Source organism: Silurus meridionalis, chromosome 14, assembly GCF_014805685.1.
Source record: "Silurus meridionalis isolate SWU-2019-XX chromosome 14, ASM1480568v1, whole genome shotgun sequence".
Taxonomy (NCBI): domain Eukaryota; kingdom Metazoa; phylum Chordata; class Actinopteri; order Siluriformes; family Siluridae; genus Silurus; species Silurus meridionalis.
The window spans coordinates 23,937,935-23,952,934 of record NC_060897.1 but is presented as its reverse complement, the minus strand read 5'-3'; the positions used below and the strand labels follow the sequence as shown (position 1 = coordinate 23,952,934).

At 41.5% G+C, this 15,000-nt stretch overlaps 1 protein-coding gene across 1 annotated transcript in view; it reads right to left on the bottom strand.

Moving 5' to 3' along the window:
* cacna1aa (calcium channel, voltage-dependent, P/Q type, alpha 1A subunit, a) overlaps positions 1-15,000 on the bottom strand; it is a 61,987-nt gene that overhangs the window by 12,145 nt on the left and 34,842 nt on the right. Inside the window, 10 exon segments of the mRNA XM_046866167.1 lie at positions 318-329; positions 6,724-6,750; positions 8,097-8,203; positions 8,392-8,451; positions 8,626-8,755; positions 10,019-10,157; positions 10,280-10,629; positions 11,918-12,456; positions 12,667-12,799; positions 13,170-13,220. Of these exon segments, the coding sequence (XP_046722123.1) occupies positions 318-329; positions 6,724-6,750; positions 8,097-8,203; positions 8,392-8,451; positions 8,626-8,755; positions 10,019-10,157; positions 10,280-10,629; positions 11,918-12,456; positions 12,667-12,799; positions 13,170-13,220 (1,548 nt within the window).

The following is a 15,000-nucleotide window of genomic DNA, read 5'->3' as shown; positions in this document are numbered from 1 at the left end:
CTAAAACTGAACTTTACCTGGATTCATCACATCACTCAGTTTAACGCTGTGTGTGTGTGTGTGTGTGTGTGTGTGTGTGTGTGTGTGTGTGTGTGTGTCATGATGAATCTAATTAGAGCTTGTTCATAAGCAGGAGATGATCACAGAGAAGCTGGATGAGCTACAGACATACAAGCAAATGGTGGTCTTCCAAAAACAAAAGAGAGGAAAACAACATATCTGGCAGGACAAGCATTAAAAAGCAAAGTGAGAGCAAAGAGAGAGAGAGAGAGAGAGAGAGAGAGAGAGAGAGAGAGAGGCATTAGAGACATTATTACCCACTGCCGCCACTGGAGGAGAGCCGATTGGAAAGATGAGAGAAGATCAGAGACAGCAAAAGACGGAGAAAAAGACAAAACAAACACACACACACACACACACACACACACACACACACACACACACACACACACACACACACACACACAGCTACAGTCATGGGAAGAGAAAGTAGGATTTTAAAAGATGAAAAAACATTCATATGTGATACACAAAATAAAGAGAGAAGTAACGTGTGCAAGAATGAATTTTTTTTGTAGACCCTGACATGCACAAAGCGTGCACGCGCACACCCACGCGCGCACACGCACACTCACGCACACGGACACACGCACACACATGCACACAGGCAGCTGTTAGTAGGACATATATGCTGTAATAATAATAATAATAATAATAATAATAATAATAACATAAACATGAGAGATATGAGATCTAAGATCCAATACGCCCCACCCCCCCTCACATTCCACCCCCTCACCCCCAAACCCGACTTCTGCTACTAACTGGCTACCAAATCATCCACTTGATGAAGGGAAGGTTTCCTCCCAGCTCTAAGTTTCAGACATGCAGTCGATCATAAACTCATCATGGTAACAAAGCGAGTATAATAAAGCACTGCAAAGTTCCTGGTCTTCTCCATGTTGAACTTCAGTATTTCTTACAAATCTGAAACAATGGTCGCAGCTGCCATGTCTCATGCATGATACATAAAACATCCGTGAGGACATTCACAATGTTCTAAAAGATGTGCAGGTTCTTAAGAACTGCAGATCAACTGGACCAGTTCCTTCTGTCCCACTTCACAGGTCTAACAGTACTACAGAACACACTGTGTTCCTGAACACAATCGCTCTTACCAGAGTTCAGCTTGCTGCCTTTCTCTAAACATTCAAATAATATTTGGAAATGGTGTTAGACTTCATGCTCACACTTCCTAGATGACTTCGTCTAGTCTAGACTTCATCTATTCTATTCTCAATAAACCACCAACTGAGGAACTGACTGCAGGTGTGTGGGGTTCTGAAGAGGCTTTACTGAGCCTTACATCGTAGAGCTTATTATTAACCAACTAACTCACTTTATAACACGATATACAGTGCACCCGGAAAAGTTTATTTAAAATCTTTGCAAATGTATTAAAAATTAAAAAATCACGTACATAAGTTTTCACAGTCTTTACCATAACACTCAAAATTGAGCTCAGGTGCATCCTGTTTCCACTGATCAACAATAAGATGTTTCTACAACTAATTGGAGTCCACTGTGGAAAATTGATTGGACATGATTTGGAAAGACACACACCTTCTATAACAGGTCCCACAGTTACAGTGCATGTCAGAGCACAAACCAAACCATGAAGACCAAGGAATTGTCTGTAGACCTCCGAGACAGGATTGTATTAAGACACAGATCTGGGAAAGGTGACAGAAACATTTCTGCAGCATTGAAGGTCCCAATGAGCACAGTGGCCTCCACCACAAGGACTCTTCCTGGAGCAAAGCCACCCGGCAAACAGCAATTGGAGAGAGGGGGCCTTAGTCAGGACGCGACCAAGAACCTTATGGTCACTCTAAAAGAGCTCCAGCATTTCTCTGTGGAGAGAGGAGAACCTTTCAGAAGATCAACCATCTCTGCAACACTCCACCAATCAGGTCTGTATGGTTGAGTGCCCAGACAGACAGTGGCCCACCTGGAGTTTGCCAAAAGGCACCTGAAGGACTCTCAGATCATGAGAAACAAATATTGAACTCTTTGGCCTAAATTCTAAGCATCATGTCTGGAGTAAACCAGGCACTGCTCATCAGCTGGCCAATACATCACTACAGTGAAGCATGGTGGTCGGAGATGAGACAGGTTTGAGGGAAAGATGAATGCAGCAATGTACAGAGATGTCCTTGATGAAAACCTGCTCCAGAGCGCCCTGGACCTCAGACTGGGGTGAAGGTTGCTCTTTCAACAGGACCACAACCCTAAACACATATCCAAGATAACAATAGTGTGGCTACAGGACTCTGTGAATGTCCTTGAGTGGCCCAGCCAGAGTCCAGACTTCAACCTGATTGAACATCTCTGGAGATCTGAAAAAGGCTGTGCGCTGACCCTCCCAATCCAACCTGATGGAGCTTGAGAGGTTCTGCAACAAAGAATGAGAGAAACTGCCCAAAAATAAATGTCAAGCTTGTAGCATCAAACCCAAAAAGACTTGAGGCTGTAATTGGTGCCAAAGTGCTTTAACAAAGTATTGAGCAAAGACTGTGAAACTAATGTACACGTGATTCATTTTCTTATATATATATATATATATATATATATATATATATATATATATATATATATATATATATATATATATAAATTGGCAAAGATAAAAAAAAAAAATGCACAAAATTTGTAATATTTTTACAATTCTGTAGTTTGGCTATTGAAATCGCAAGATCAAAAAATTGTAAGTCAGACCATTGTAACTCAAGGACCATCTGTATTTATTTGAATGAGTTTGGTGTAGACAAAAATAAAAAGTATAAGAGGTCTCACTGAAAACATCCAGCTCTGAAACATGAACATTTTGAAGGTCATTTCTATAAAAGTGTACAAAAAAAAGGTGGCGCAGTGATAGAGCAGGGAAAGTTGCCACCCCACAGGTCCAGAGTCCTCAGATTAATCCATGTTCTTCTTATGTCTATGTTAGTTTAGTTCACATTCACCAGTTTTCCACAAGCTCCTAAAACACCAATCGCTGCTATATGAGAAAGTACATGTGCATTACATTTACGACATTTAGCAGACATCCTTATCCAGAGCGCCGTACAAAAGTGCTTTAAGTCTCTAGCAATAAATAAATCTACACTGTACACAAGATTACAAACTTAATATAAATATAAATATAAATAACTCTTATTACCTACTGTTACCTGGGGTTATATATCTAAAATCTGCCCATGCACACACACACACACACACACACACACAAAATAAAACATGGATATGGTTGCTTTAGTGGTCGATGTAATCTTTTAATAAGTCCTTAAAAGAATTATATATATATTCATGATAAATTTGACTTCTTTATAACCACTGCGATTGGTTCATATGCACGTCTTGAGTAAAAATAGTATAAATGCATTATTAGTTGTGATAAATAATTTTTTTTTTATTATTATTTTGAGCAGGAATTAATGATGTAAAGTCACATTTTATTATTAGCAGATAACTAACATTTTACATACTCACTCCCCCAAAAGTACACTTGTGTTTGAGATGAAAAGACGAATATAAAATGATTAACACATCTAACACTTTCTGATCTAAAGTGCTTAAAGATATTGCCACTAATACTGACAATAAGACAAAAAGCACCTGGGCAACAAAAAACAAACAGTTTGAAATGTTAACTCTTAGGTTGAGTTTCAACTGGGAAGACTGCATTGTCTGTCAAAAAGGATTAACCAACATAAAGACTGGAAAGATACAGTACAACAGAAAAGCAGGTCATTCTGAAGATTGGATTTCACCCAACTGTGCAGCATTTCACCTCCTGAAAAGAAAACTGAATAGAGAAACCAACAACAACTGGAAGAACCTGCAAAAAGCATCAATGAGCAGTTTGGTCATATCTGTGTCTCACCAGCTACATTGATTATTCCAACAACAAAACAAAAGCGTTATTTATTGTTATTTATTTATTTGTTTGTTTGTTAATCAATTTATTTATTATTTACTTAAAATTATCTGTTCCTATGATTAAATATAATTTAACCTAACAGTCGTGTGGTTCGCCTCCATGCTGTTACTGTGAACCACATATATTAATTCTGGATCTCAAATCTAAATGTCTTTGGTCTTTAACAAAAACAACCTTATTTTATTTTATAATCTCTAGAGGAAATTTTATTGTGATTTTGGCTCACATTTAACAAAAACCCACCAATTTATTATCTCAAAAAAAACTTCATAAGACCAATCAAAAAAACATTTTGAGTGAAGTGTTGGCCTTCTGGAAAGTATGTTTATTTACTGTATCTGTACTCAATACTTGTTTGAGGCTCCTTTTGCTTTAATTACTGCCTCAATTCAGCGTGGCATGGAAGTGATCAGTCTGTGGCATGGAGGAGATCAGACTGTGGCATGGAGGAGATCAGACTGTGGCATGGAGGAGATCAGACTGTGGCACTGCTGAGGTGGTGTGGAAGCCCAGGTTTCTTTGGCAGTGGCCTTCCGATCATCTGAATATTTTGGTCTCTTGTTTCTCATGTTCCTCTTGACAATACTTCAGAGATTCTCTATGGGGTTCAGGTCAGGTGAGTTTGCTGGCCAGTCAAACACACCAACACCATGGTCATTTAACCAAATTCTGGTGCTTTTGGCAGCGTGGGCAGGTGGCAAATCCTGCTGAAAAATTTAATCAGTATCTCCATAAAGCTGGTCAGCAGAGGGGAGCATGAAGTGCTCTAGAACCTGGTAGATGGCTGTGCTTAACCTGGACTTGGTAAAACACATTGGACCTCAAGCAGCTTGGATTCTGTTCCTCTTCTCTTCTTCCAGACTCTGGAACCTTGATTTTCAAATTAAATGTTACATTTTCTTTTCTTTCATCTGACTTTGTCCCACTGAGCAACAGACCAGTGCTTTTTGTCCTTTGTCCAGGTAAGACACCTCTGACATTGTCTCTGGTTTAGGAGTGGCTCGACACGAGGAATGAGTCAGTTGTAGCTCATGGAGATGAGACGTCTGTGTGTGGAGGCTCTTGAAGCACTGACTCCAGCTGCAGTCCACACTTTGTGAATCTCCACAAACTCTTGAATCTGCTTCGTTTCTCCTTTTCTACCACATTTATTCCTTCCATTCAACTTTCCATTAATGTTCTTGGATCCAGCAGTCTGTGAACAGCAGGTTCTTTAGCGATGATCTTTTGGGTCTCATCCTCCATGTGCAGGGGGTCAATAATCATCTTCTGGACAACTGTCGAGTCAGCAGTCTTCCCACATGATTGTGGGGCCTGGACCAGACTGAGACACATTTAAAGACTCAGGAAACCTGAGCAGGTGTTTGGAGTTCATGAGCTGATTAGTTTGAGACAGCACAAGTCTCCAATATTCAACATTTTCACAATATTCTAATTTTCTGAAATACTGAATTTTGGGTTTTCATCAGCTGTGAGCCAAAATCATCAAAATGAAAAGAAAAACACTTGAAATATATCAGTGTGTGTGATGAATCTTATCAAATATACCACTTTCTGTATTGAATTACTAAAATAAATCAACTTTTTAATGATATTCTCATTTATTGAGATGCACCTGTATATTAGGCACTAATAAAAAGAAATAATTATATGCTCAATAATTGTCATCTAAAATAAAATTCAGTAAATTTATTTTTATATAAATTCATATTTATACATTATCAAAACCAGAAATGCATTGATTTATTATTTTTGGGAAACACAATCCCAATTATGAACCAATACCAGTGTTTTTAAATAATAAATAAACCATTTACCATACGACCTTCATTAAGCCTTAACTATTCCTTAAAATAAATTAGGACAAAAAAGTTGGATTGTTTTAATGGAAAAGAGAACAGGACATACTTTCAGACTAAACTGAGCCTGGATTGTAGGAATGTGTGGTGTATTGTGTTCAGCGATCCCAGATTCACCCCTCTGCAGTCATGTGACCCGACAGAGATCAGTTCCAGCCAATCCTTTTCTCCAGACAATAAATGTCTGATCATTACATTTTTTTCCCCACAGAAGTGACAGTAAAAACCTACAAAAACTGAACTGCAATATGAGGCACGCTGCTCCATCAGCTTTAATCGTGTTATCATGTTGTCTGTGTGAGCACAGCTTCAGGCCTGTTACAGAGACATTTTAATGCAGTTCGGAGAATAAATGAATGACCAGTCTGTCTGTCGGTCTCTTTGTTTGTTGGTTTGTGTGTTTGCTTTTCCATATTTTAGTCTCCAAACAATGGGGTCTGCTGGTCAGTCAGTCAGTCTGATCTCATTCAACAAAAACAATGTTTCTTTATCATTATTATTATTTCGATATCCATATTTACTCCTGTTTGTCTCTTATGATTTTCAGACAAAACACAGACACACACGAACACATAGACACAAACATGTATGTTAACACATTTAGGTGTCCACATACAGCAGGGTGAACCAAGAGTTTACAGCTAGAATATAAAAAATCAGCAGAATTAAACTGCTTGGCCAGGCTTTGGCTCGTGACGTTCCGTATTACACACCAGCCTTGCCCTTAGTTTTGTGTTCTATGTGTGAGAAAGCACGGCAGTATGGAGAAAGGAAAAGAATTGAAGAGTAGGAGAATCCGGCTGTGTAACAGGCATGAGGAGCAATCAGAGAGACAGACGAAGAGAGAGAAAGAGACATTACCCGTCTCCTTCTCCATCACCTCCTCCGCTGTATGTAAACCAGAGAGGATCAGAGACGGCCAGAGAGACAGACGACACACACAGAGACACAAACACAAACACCAACACAGACAGAGCACTAAGAACACACACATACTGAAACAAGGGAAGAATGTAGGAGGAAAAAAAACATCAATATGAGACAGTGAGAGAATTCACACACAGTGATGGTATTGAGGGCGGGTAGTGTTATATGTGGACACCTAACCTTCAAACATAAACACAAATTTACACAGGAGAGAAATTTACAACATCTAGCAATTTTACCATTAAATACAGACATGAAGCAGACATCACCACTGAAAGCAGTCGTGGAGACAGGGATGGGTGGAAGAGAGAGGGAAAAGTTGGAGGAGAGGAGGTGGTTGGTGGAGGAGTGGGGGATGGGTGGAGGAGAGGAGGATGAGTAGGGGAGAGGGAGTAGAAGAGGACTGTTCAGATCCTTCAGCAACTCCTTCAGCTCCAAGGTCAGGAACATATCTAACATCTTGCTCTTATTGAACCAGGTAAGGAGTCCAAAGTCAGGACATTTTGTTATTTGTTTATATATTAAATTCCAATCTGTGTGTATATTACAATTTACATGTAAGCAGGAAATAACTAAAAATTTCTAAATTTACAAGTTGCTAAAGAATATTTAAGTGTTCCTGATAGGGTTAGGGTTAGGTTTAGGGGTCAGGGTTGGGGGTAAGGGCTAGGGGTTAGGGTTAGGGGTTAGGGTTAGGGTTAGGGTTAGGGGTTAGGGTTAGGGCTGGGGGTTAGGGCTGGGGTTTAGGGCTAGGGGTTAGGGGTTAGGGTTAGGGGTTAGGGCTAGGGGTTAGGGTTGGGGGTTAGGGTTAGGGCTAGGGGGTTAGGGTTAGGGGGTTAGGGCTAGGGGGTTAGGGCTAGGGGGTTAGGGCTACGTTGTCACACCTTGTGATTATAAAAAATCCCTTTTCTATCCTCCTCAATTTCTCCCTAGATAAATCTTTTGTTTTAGATCTACAGTGATACAGAAGGATAAAATGCAGCCTGGGAAAATGGAGAGCCAGTTAAAATGAATTCTATAGTGAAGAAAAGCTAAATTGGAAAAACTGGGAGAAAGACAGCAAGAGTCTGTTCTCTACAGAAAACATGAACAGGCATAGAAGAGAGAAGGAGAAGTGTCAAGTCCGTAGGAACAAGTGTGTGAGGGGAATGAAGACTGGAGCTCTAGGGGGTCTGGAAACCTTTTGGCTGCATCATGGTTTTTGTTCGATAGGGGCAGAGGGAGAACAAAGGACAGGCAGCAGGCATGGGGAAACAAGACCACAAAGACAAAGCAGGACATGACTTTGAGTCCTGCAGCAGACTTACGTGAAGGCAAAAGCTACCAGGGCACCACTGACCACTATAAAGTCCAGAATATTCCACAGGTCACGGAAGTATGAACCCTGATGAAGCACCAAACCAAGATCCACCATCTGAGAGAGAGTGTGAGAGAGAGAGAGAGAGAGAGAGAGAGAGGGAGGGAGGGAGAGAGAGAGAGAGAGAGAGAGAGAGAGAGAGAGAGAGAGAGAGAGAAAGAGAGAGAGAGAGAGAAATGATGGTGATAATGATTTAATATAGCTCCCATTACATTAAGGAAAGTGTTTGAAGTGTTGGTGTTTACTTTTATCAGCATCTCGAAGGTGAACACTCCCGTGAAGACGTAGTCAAAATAACGCAGAACCTGCAGATTGAAACAGAGGAATATGGTTCTACACTTCTGTATGAAAGGCAATAAGACCAGACACATCACTGTATACTTGTACAGATTTGATATCCATGTTGGCAGAAGGAAAGAATTCACAGCAGGATAGAGACTGAACAGATGGAGCTCATGTTAGGCAGAAGAAGTGCTCACGTTGTTCCGGGGGGACTCGGGCCACACGGGGTCTTCAGCAGCAAGAGCAATACTGCTCATGGCAATGACCAACAGAATGCACATCTCAAAGTACCTCAGGGTCACAATATAGTGACACAACCTACGAAATCTACACACACACACACACACACACACACACACACACACACACACACACACACAGGTTAAAATATGAAGCATTTATTATGTATTGTGTGGCTGGCAGAGGGTAGTGAAAGGGCAGTTCGGTGTATTGGTGTAAAACAGTTTAGATGTTGGAGTTAGATGTGGGAGTTAGATGTGGGAGTTAGATTTTGGAGTTAGATTTTGAAATTAGATGTGAGTTAGATGTTGGCGTTAGATGTGAGTTAGATGTTGGAGTTAGATGTTGGAGTTAGATGGGGGGAGTTAGATGGAGGAGATAGGTGGGGAGATAGGTGGGGAGTTAGATGGAGGAGATAGGTGGGGAGATAGGTGGGGAGTTAGATGTGGGAGTTAGATGTGAGATAGATGTGGGAGATAGATGTGGGAATTAGATGTGGGAGTTAGGTGGGAGTTAGGTGGGAGTTAGATGTGGGAGTTAGATGTGGGAGTTAGATGGGAGATAGATGTGGGAGTTAGGTGGGAGTTAGGTGGGAGTTAGATGTGGGAGTTAGATGTGGGAGTTAGATGTTGGAGATAGATGTGGGAGTTAGATGTGGGAGTTAGATGTGGGAGATAGATGTGGGAGTTAGATTTAAGTTAGATGTGGGAGTTAGATGTGGGAGTTAGATGGGAGTGATGTGGGAGTTAGATGTGGGAGTTAGATGTGGGAGTTAGATGTTGGAGAGAGATGTGGGAGTTAGATGTTGGAGATAGATGTGGAAGATAGATGTGGGAGTTAGATGTGAGTTAGATGTGGGAGTTAGATGTGGAGTTAGATGTGGGAGTTGGATGTGGGAGTTGGATGTGGGAGTTGGATGTGGGAGTTAGATGTATGAGTTAGATGTGGGAGTTAGATGTGGGAGTTGGATGTGGAGTTGGATGTGGAGTTAGATGTGGGAGTTAGATGTGGGAGTTAGATGTGGAGTTAGATGTGGGAGTTAGATGTGGAGTTAGATGTTGGAGATAGATGTGGAGTTAGATGTTGGAGATAAATGTGGGAGTTAGATGTTGGAGATAGATGTGGGAGATAGATGTGGGAGTTAGATGTGAGTTAGATGTGGGAGTTAGATGTGGGAGTTAGATGTGGGAGTTAAATGTGGGATGTGGTTTATAGACACTGGTTTTTGATTATAGATGATTGTAGATTATAGATTATAGATTCAGATGTTGATGTAATTTGAGAGACGTGTGTATATTTGTGCTTTAGAGCTCTGGACTGTAAGTCGCAGGCCTTAGCACAGTTACTCACGGGTTAGTAGTGGACAGGATAAACATAGAGCTGTAAGGAGGCATAGGTTTTGGTCCTCCATCATCTTTGTCATCATCATCATCATCACCTTTCATATCCTCCTTTTTGGGCAGCGGTTCTGTGTTAGCATTTTTATTGACTGTGGGATAAAAGTAAAAGGAGATGTGAGCGTCTTGGCTAAATCTTCACCAATTAAATGCATTTAAGAAACCTCAAACACAACATCTGTCCACTTTTCTACCCTTCCCATGTATTTCTCACCCTGCAGAATCGCATTGGCAGAAGGGAACATGGGTGGAATGTCTATGGCTGTGTAGTCCATCTTGGTGTCCAGATGAATGAGGTTAATAGTGGTGGAGCCTGGGTTAGTGAGAATGATGCTGCTCTCTGTAGCCATGGGAGCCAGACGAGAGCCATGGGTGCTGCTGACCAGGCTGAGGAGGCTGGAGTGGGGTGTAGAGCGGCTGCTTGGGCTGTAAAGGTCAGCAGGAACGAGAGGCTGAGTAGCAAGTTTACTGTTCATCACATTGTCCAAGTCCTCACTGTACTGACTACCCTGTCTAGACAAAGTCTTCTGAATGGGACGAGTGGTGGACAGAGTGGGACCTTCCCTACAGAGAGAGAGAAAGAGAGAAGAACCGAAAAGGAGAGCAGGTAAAACCTACAGTAAGTCTACAAAAAGTGATTATACCATTCACACATTGCACCCTGGAAAACAAAGGAAATTAAGACTTAAGACCTTTTAAACTGTTTGTACACATTATAACCCTCATTACTAAAGTGAAAAGAACATTATTAACCACAAAGTGATTAGACTATACCATTATAAACATGTTCAGGTGCAACAAAACAACTTCCAGATCAAACTCCAGGTTAACTGCTCCACCTCACATCTAATGGAATAGTTTTGATTACTTCATAATAAAATCAGCTGTTTATTGTAGATTTAGATATTAGTAGTTTATAGTTTAAGTTTTTTTAAAAGAGCTCTGGAATAAATTTGTAGAAAGGCACATGTTAGGAAAAGGAACAGCTCAGAGCACATTAAATAGTGGAAAGCTAAAGTACCACAAACATATTGCCTACATCAAGTCGTCCATCCAAGCTAGGTGCCAAAGCCAGAAGGACATTGATCAGAGGAGCTAGCAAGAAGCCAAAATCAACATTGAAGGACTTACATAGCTTTATGGCCCAGTCTGTACATGTGACATCTCACAATCTTAACACAAATTATTTGTAAGCCTTTCCTGAAAAAGTGCCACACTTAGTCTCATTCGTGCTCTACAAACACACACCTGGAAGCAAAAGCTGCTCTGGTCTTATGAACTATAGCCATAACTCAAGCACAGCACACCACCAAAACACACCATACCAGCCTGTGAAGCCTGGTGGTGGCAGCATTATGTTATGGGGTGTTTCTCTACAGTGGAGTTGGGCAATTGATCAGGACTGAAGAGAAATTGGATGCTGCCAAGTACATAAAAATTCTTGAGAAAAACCTGCTTCCCACTGCCGGACGGCTGAAAATTAAGGTCCTTCACCTTCTGAAACAACGATGATCCTAAACATGCCAATCAAAACTTAAGGATAGGAAGGTGAAATACCTTGAGTTGCCAAATTAGAGCCCTGACTTTAATTCGATATCATATTCAAAATCAGGGGACTGATGACCTTTCCATCCTTGTTACTCAAGTTTTTCAGTTTTTTATACATTTTTAGAACTGTTGCCATCTTCTTTCATTAGTTTGATGCTATAAGGGAAAGTTTGTAAATAAAGATGATTGTTTTTTAGGGTGTGTTTTGGTGTCTGTATGACACAGTAACTGAATTAAAGGGGTCTGATGAGTTTCTATCGACAATGTAGAAGAGGAAAAAAAATAATAGAAATGAGGAACTCACTTCCTGCGGTGTCGACCTCTCTCCCCCGGTTCTCCTCTTTCCCGTCTCCCTTCTTTCTCTCCATGTCGGTGACACCTCTGCCTTCGCTCATTTCCGTCTGCTTGTTCACCTTCCCCTGATCCCTCCATGCCCTTGTTTCGGTGCCTCCTGCCTCCTCCACCAGTCTCAGCTTCTTCATCCAGAGCCTTTCGGTGTTGACAAGAGCGTCCAGTCCTCTGCCCACGATGTTCTCTCTTCCGGTAAGGATCCTTCATGCCCACCTCAGTGCCTTCTGTTCCAGCATTGTTTGGGTTCTCAACTTTCCTGCAGCTATTGTGAGACTCTGTAGATTCTCCTCTCTCCAAAGTCTGTGCTGAAGCATTTCCTCCTCTTCTTCCCCCACCTCTGACTGCAGAATGGAATGGAGGCCGTTTGTGTAGAAGCTCCTCTCCTGGCCAGTTTTTGTTAGTGTTGTTGTTTCGGTTTTCTTGAGGGTCCACCACAAGAGGACGGTCCAGGTGAGTTTTCATATCAGGGCGGATGTGACGGGAGTATGATACCTGTAGGAACAAATACTTTAAAATGACTCATCACACAACTCATACATATACATACAGGCTTTTCTAATATTTCTTTAAAGAGGCATGAAATATAAAAATCCTGCCTGTTCCATCATTAAGTCATTGGGAATAAACTCAGGAAATGTTTTATGTCTGTCATAATTTTCTTTCTATCTTTTACTCTATCCTTTATTAACCCTCTTCACTTGCCTTCCAGCGATCCTCCGGGTCCAGCTCATTGTACAGTGCCTCCCTGCTGGTCATCAGTGTCTGCCTCCGGAGCTCGCTGGTTCGCTGCTCCCACACAGACTTAGAACCTTTGTGGTTCTTCTGCTGCTCCTTACTGCTCGGCAAGAGACAGAAAGAGAATCAAAAAAATATGGAAGATGTTCCAGGTGTTGTAGAGTTAAAAAACGAGTTTCTTAATCTACTTAAACAGTCACCGCAAACCTGCATTTCATACAGTGACACTGTACAACAGCACTGGTGTGGGAAACACACACACAGCTGAGAGCTAACAATAAGGTGTAAGTGTTACAGGCACTGGTTTGGATGATATTTAAAATTTAATAAACTAGAAGAAGAAGAAAAAGAACAAGAAGAAGAACAAGGAGAAGAAGAAGGAGTGTGAAAAATACAAAACTAAAAGCAACAAAAAGGGAAAAAGCCACTGAAGCACAAGCAAAACACAAAGAGTATAAATAAATAAATACCGCTGAAGAAAGGGTTCAGAGGTGCTGAGACGCTCAGAGTGAGCTGTCACCCTGAGGAGGGAAACACCAGGTGAGAGACAGGTCTATACACACACACACACACACACACACACACACACACACACACACACACACACACACAAACTCTCAATCATCTTAGCTTGAGTGTAGGTGTAATTACATGCGGGCTAACAGTGATCATACACACACACACACACACACAGAGTGCTGGACATTAACCAGACAACACAATAGACACCCTAATGACAGTTTACAGTGTGTATGACAATATTAATAATCCCTTACACAGGACTTTCAAACACCACTACATGACAGGAAAGAGACGGTACAGTGAACTACAGTATCATCTCTTTCTGATGTCCTGCAGGTTTTCTCACAGGTGTTGTAGCAAGAGCTAGATGGAGACAGTACACAGCAGACCAGACAGAACCTTGTGGACAGGGGAGGGTTTTGTTCCATACATTTACATTTACATTTACATTTGCGGCATTTAGCAGACGTCCTTATCCAGAGCGATGTACAAAAGTGCTTTGAGTCTCTAGTAATGAATAAATCTACACTGTACACAAGATTACAAACTTAATATAAATATAACTCTTGAATTTAAGTGTTTCAAGAAGATGAAAGTCTTCAGTCGTTGCTTGAAGATAGTCAGGGACTCTACTGTACGGACATCTAGGGGAAGTTCATTCCACCACCTCGGTGCCAGAACAGAGAAGAGCCTTGAAGTATACTTACCTCTCATTCTGAGAGAAGGTGGTACCAGTCGAGCAGTGCTGGAGGATCTCAGACAGCGTGGTGCAGTGTGAGATGTGATGAGGTCACTGAGGTATAATGGTGCTGGTCCATTTTTGGCCTTGTAGGTGATCATCAGTGTTTTGAATCTGATACGTGCAGCTACTGGAAGCCAGTGAAGGGAGTGCAGCAGTGGGGTGGTGTGGGAGAACTTGGGCTGATTGAACACAAGTCGTGCAGCTGCGTTTTGGATCATTTGCAGTGGGCGAATAGCGTTCAGGCGAAGACCTGAAAGCAAAGAGCTGCAGTAGACCAGTCTCAAAATCACAAGAGACTGAACAAGAACCTGGGCAGCCTGTATGGACAGAAATGGTCGAATCCTTCTGATGTTGTAGAGAAGAAATCGACAGGAGCGAGCAACATTAGCGACATGTGAGAAGAAGGACATGTTGATTGACCATAGTTACCCCGAGGTAACGAGCAGAGAGTCATGAAGTGTTATTTGGAGATCTTGACCTGGAGATGAATCGCCTGGGATGACCAGCAGTTCTGTTTTGCTGGGGTTGAGTTTTAGTTGGTGAGCACTCATCCATGAAGATATGTCCGTCAAGCATGCCGAGATCTGAGCGGAAGCTGTGGTATCTCACTCACACACTTACACACTCATTTACTCACACACTCACTCACACTTTCACACACCCAATTACACACTCATACACTTACTCTCACACTCACTTACTCACTCACACACACACACACACACTTACTCACACACTCACACTCACTCACTTACACACACACACACACTCACTCACTAACTCTCACACTCACCTACTCACACACTCATTTACACACTCATTCACTCACACTCACTCACACACTCTCACACTCACCTACTCACACACTCATTTACACACTCTCACTCACACACTCATTCACTCACATACTCAATCACACTCTCATACACTCAGCATTGACTCAACCTGCATTTAGACGGATGTTCTGTAACCACTAGTTCAACAGTAAAAGACCTGGGAGTTATTTTAGAGCAACTTGTCTTTTAAAAATCACATCA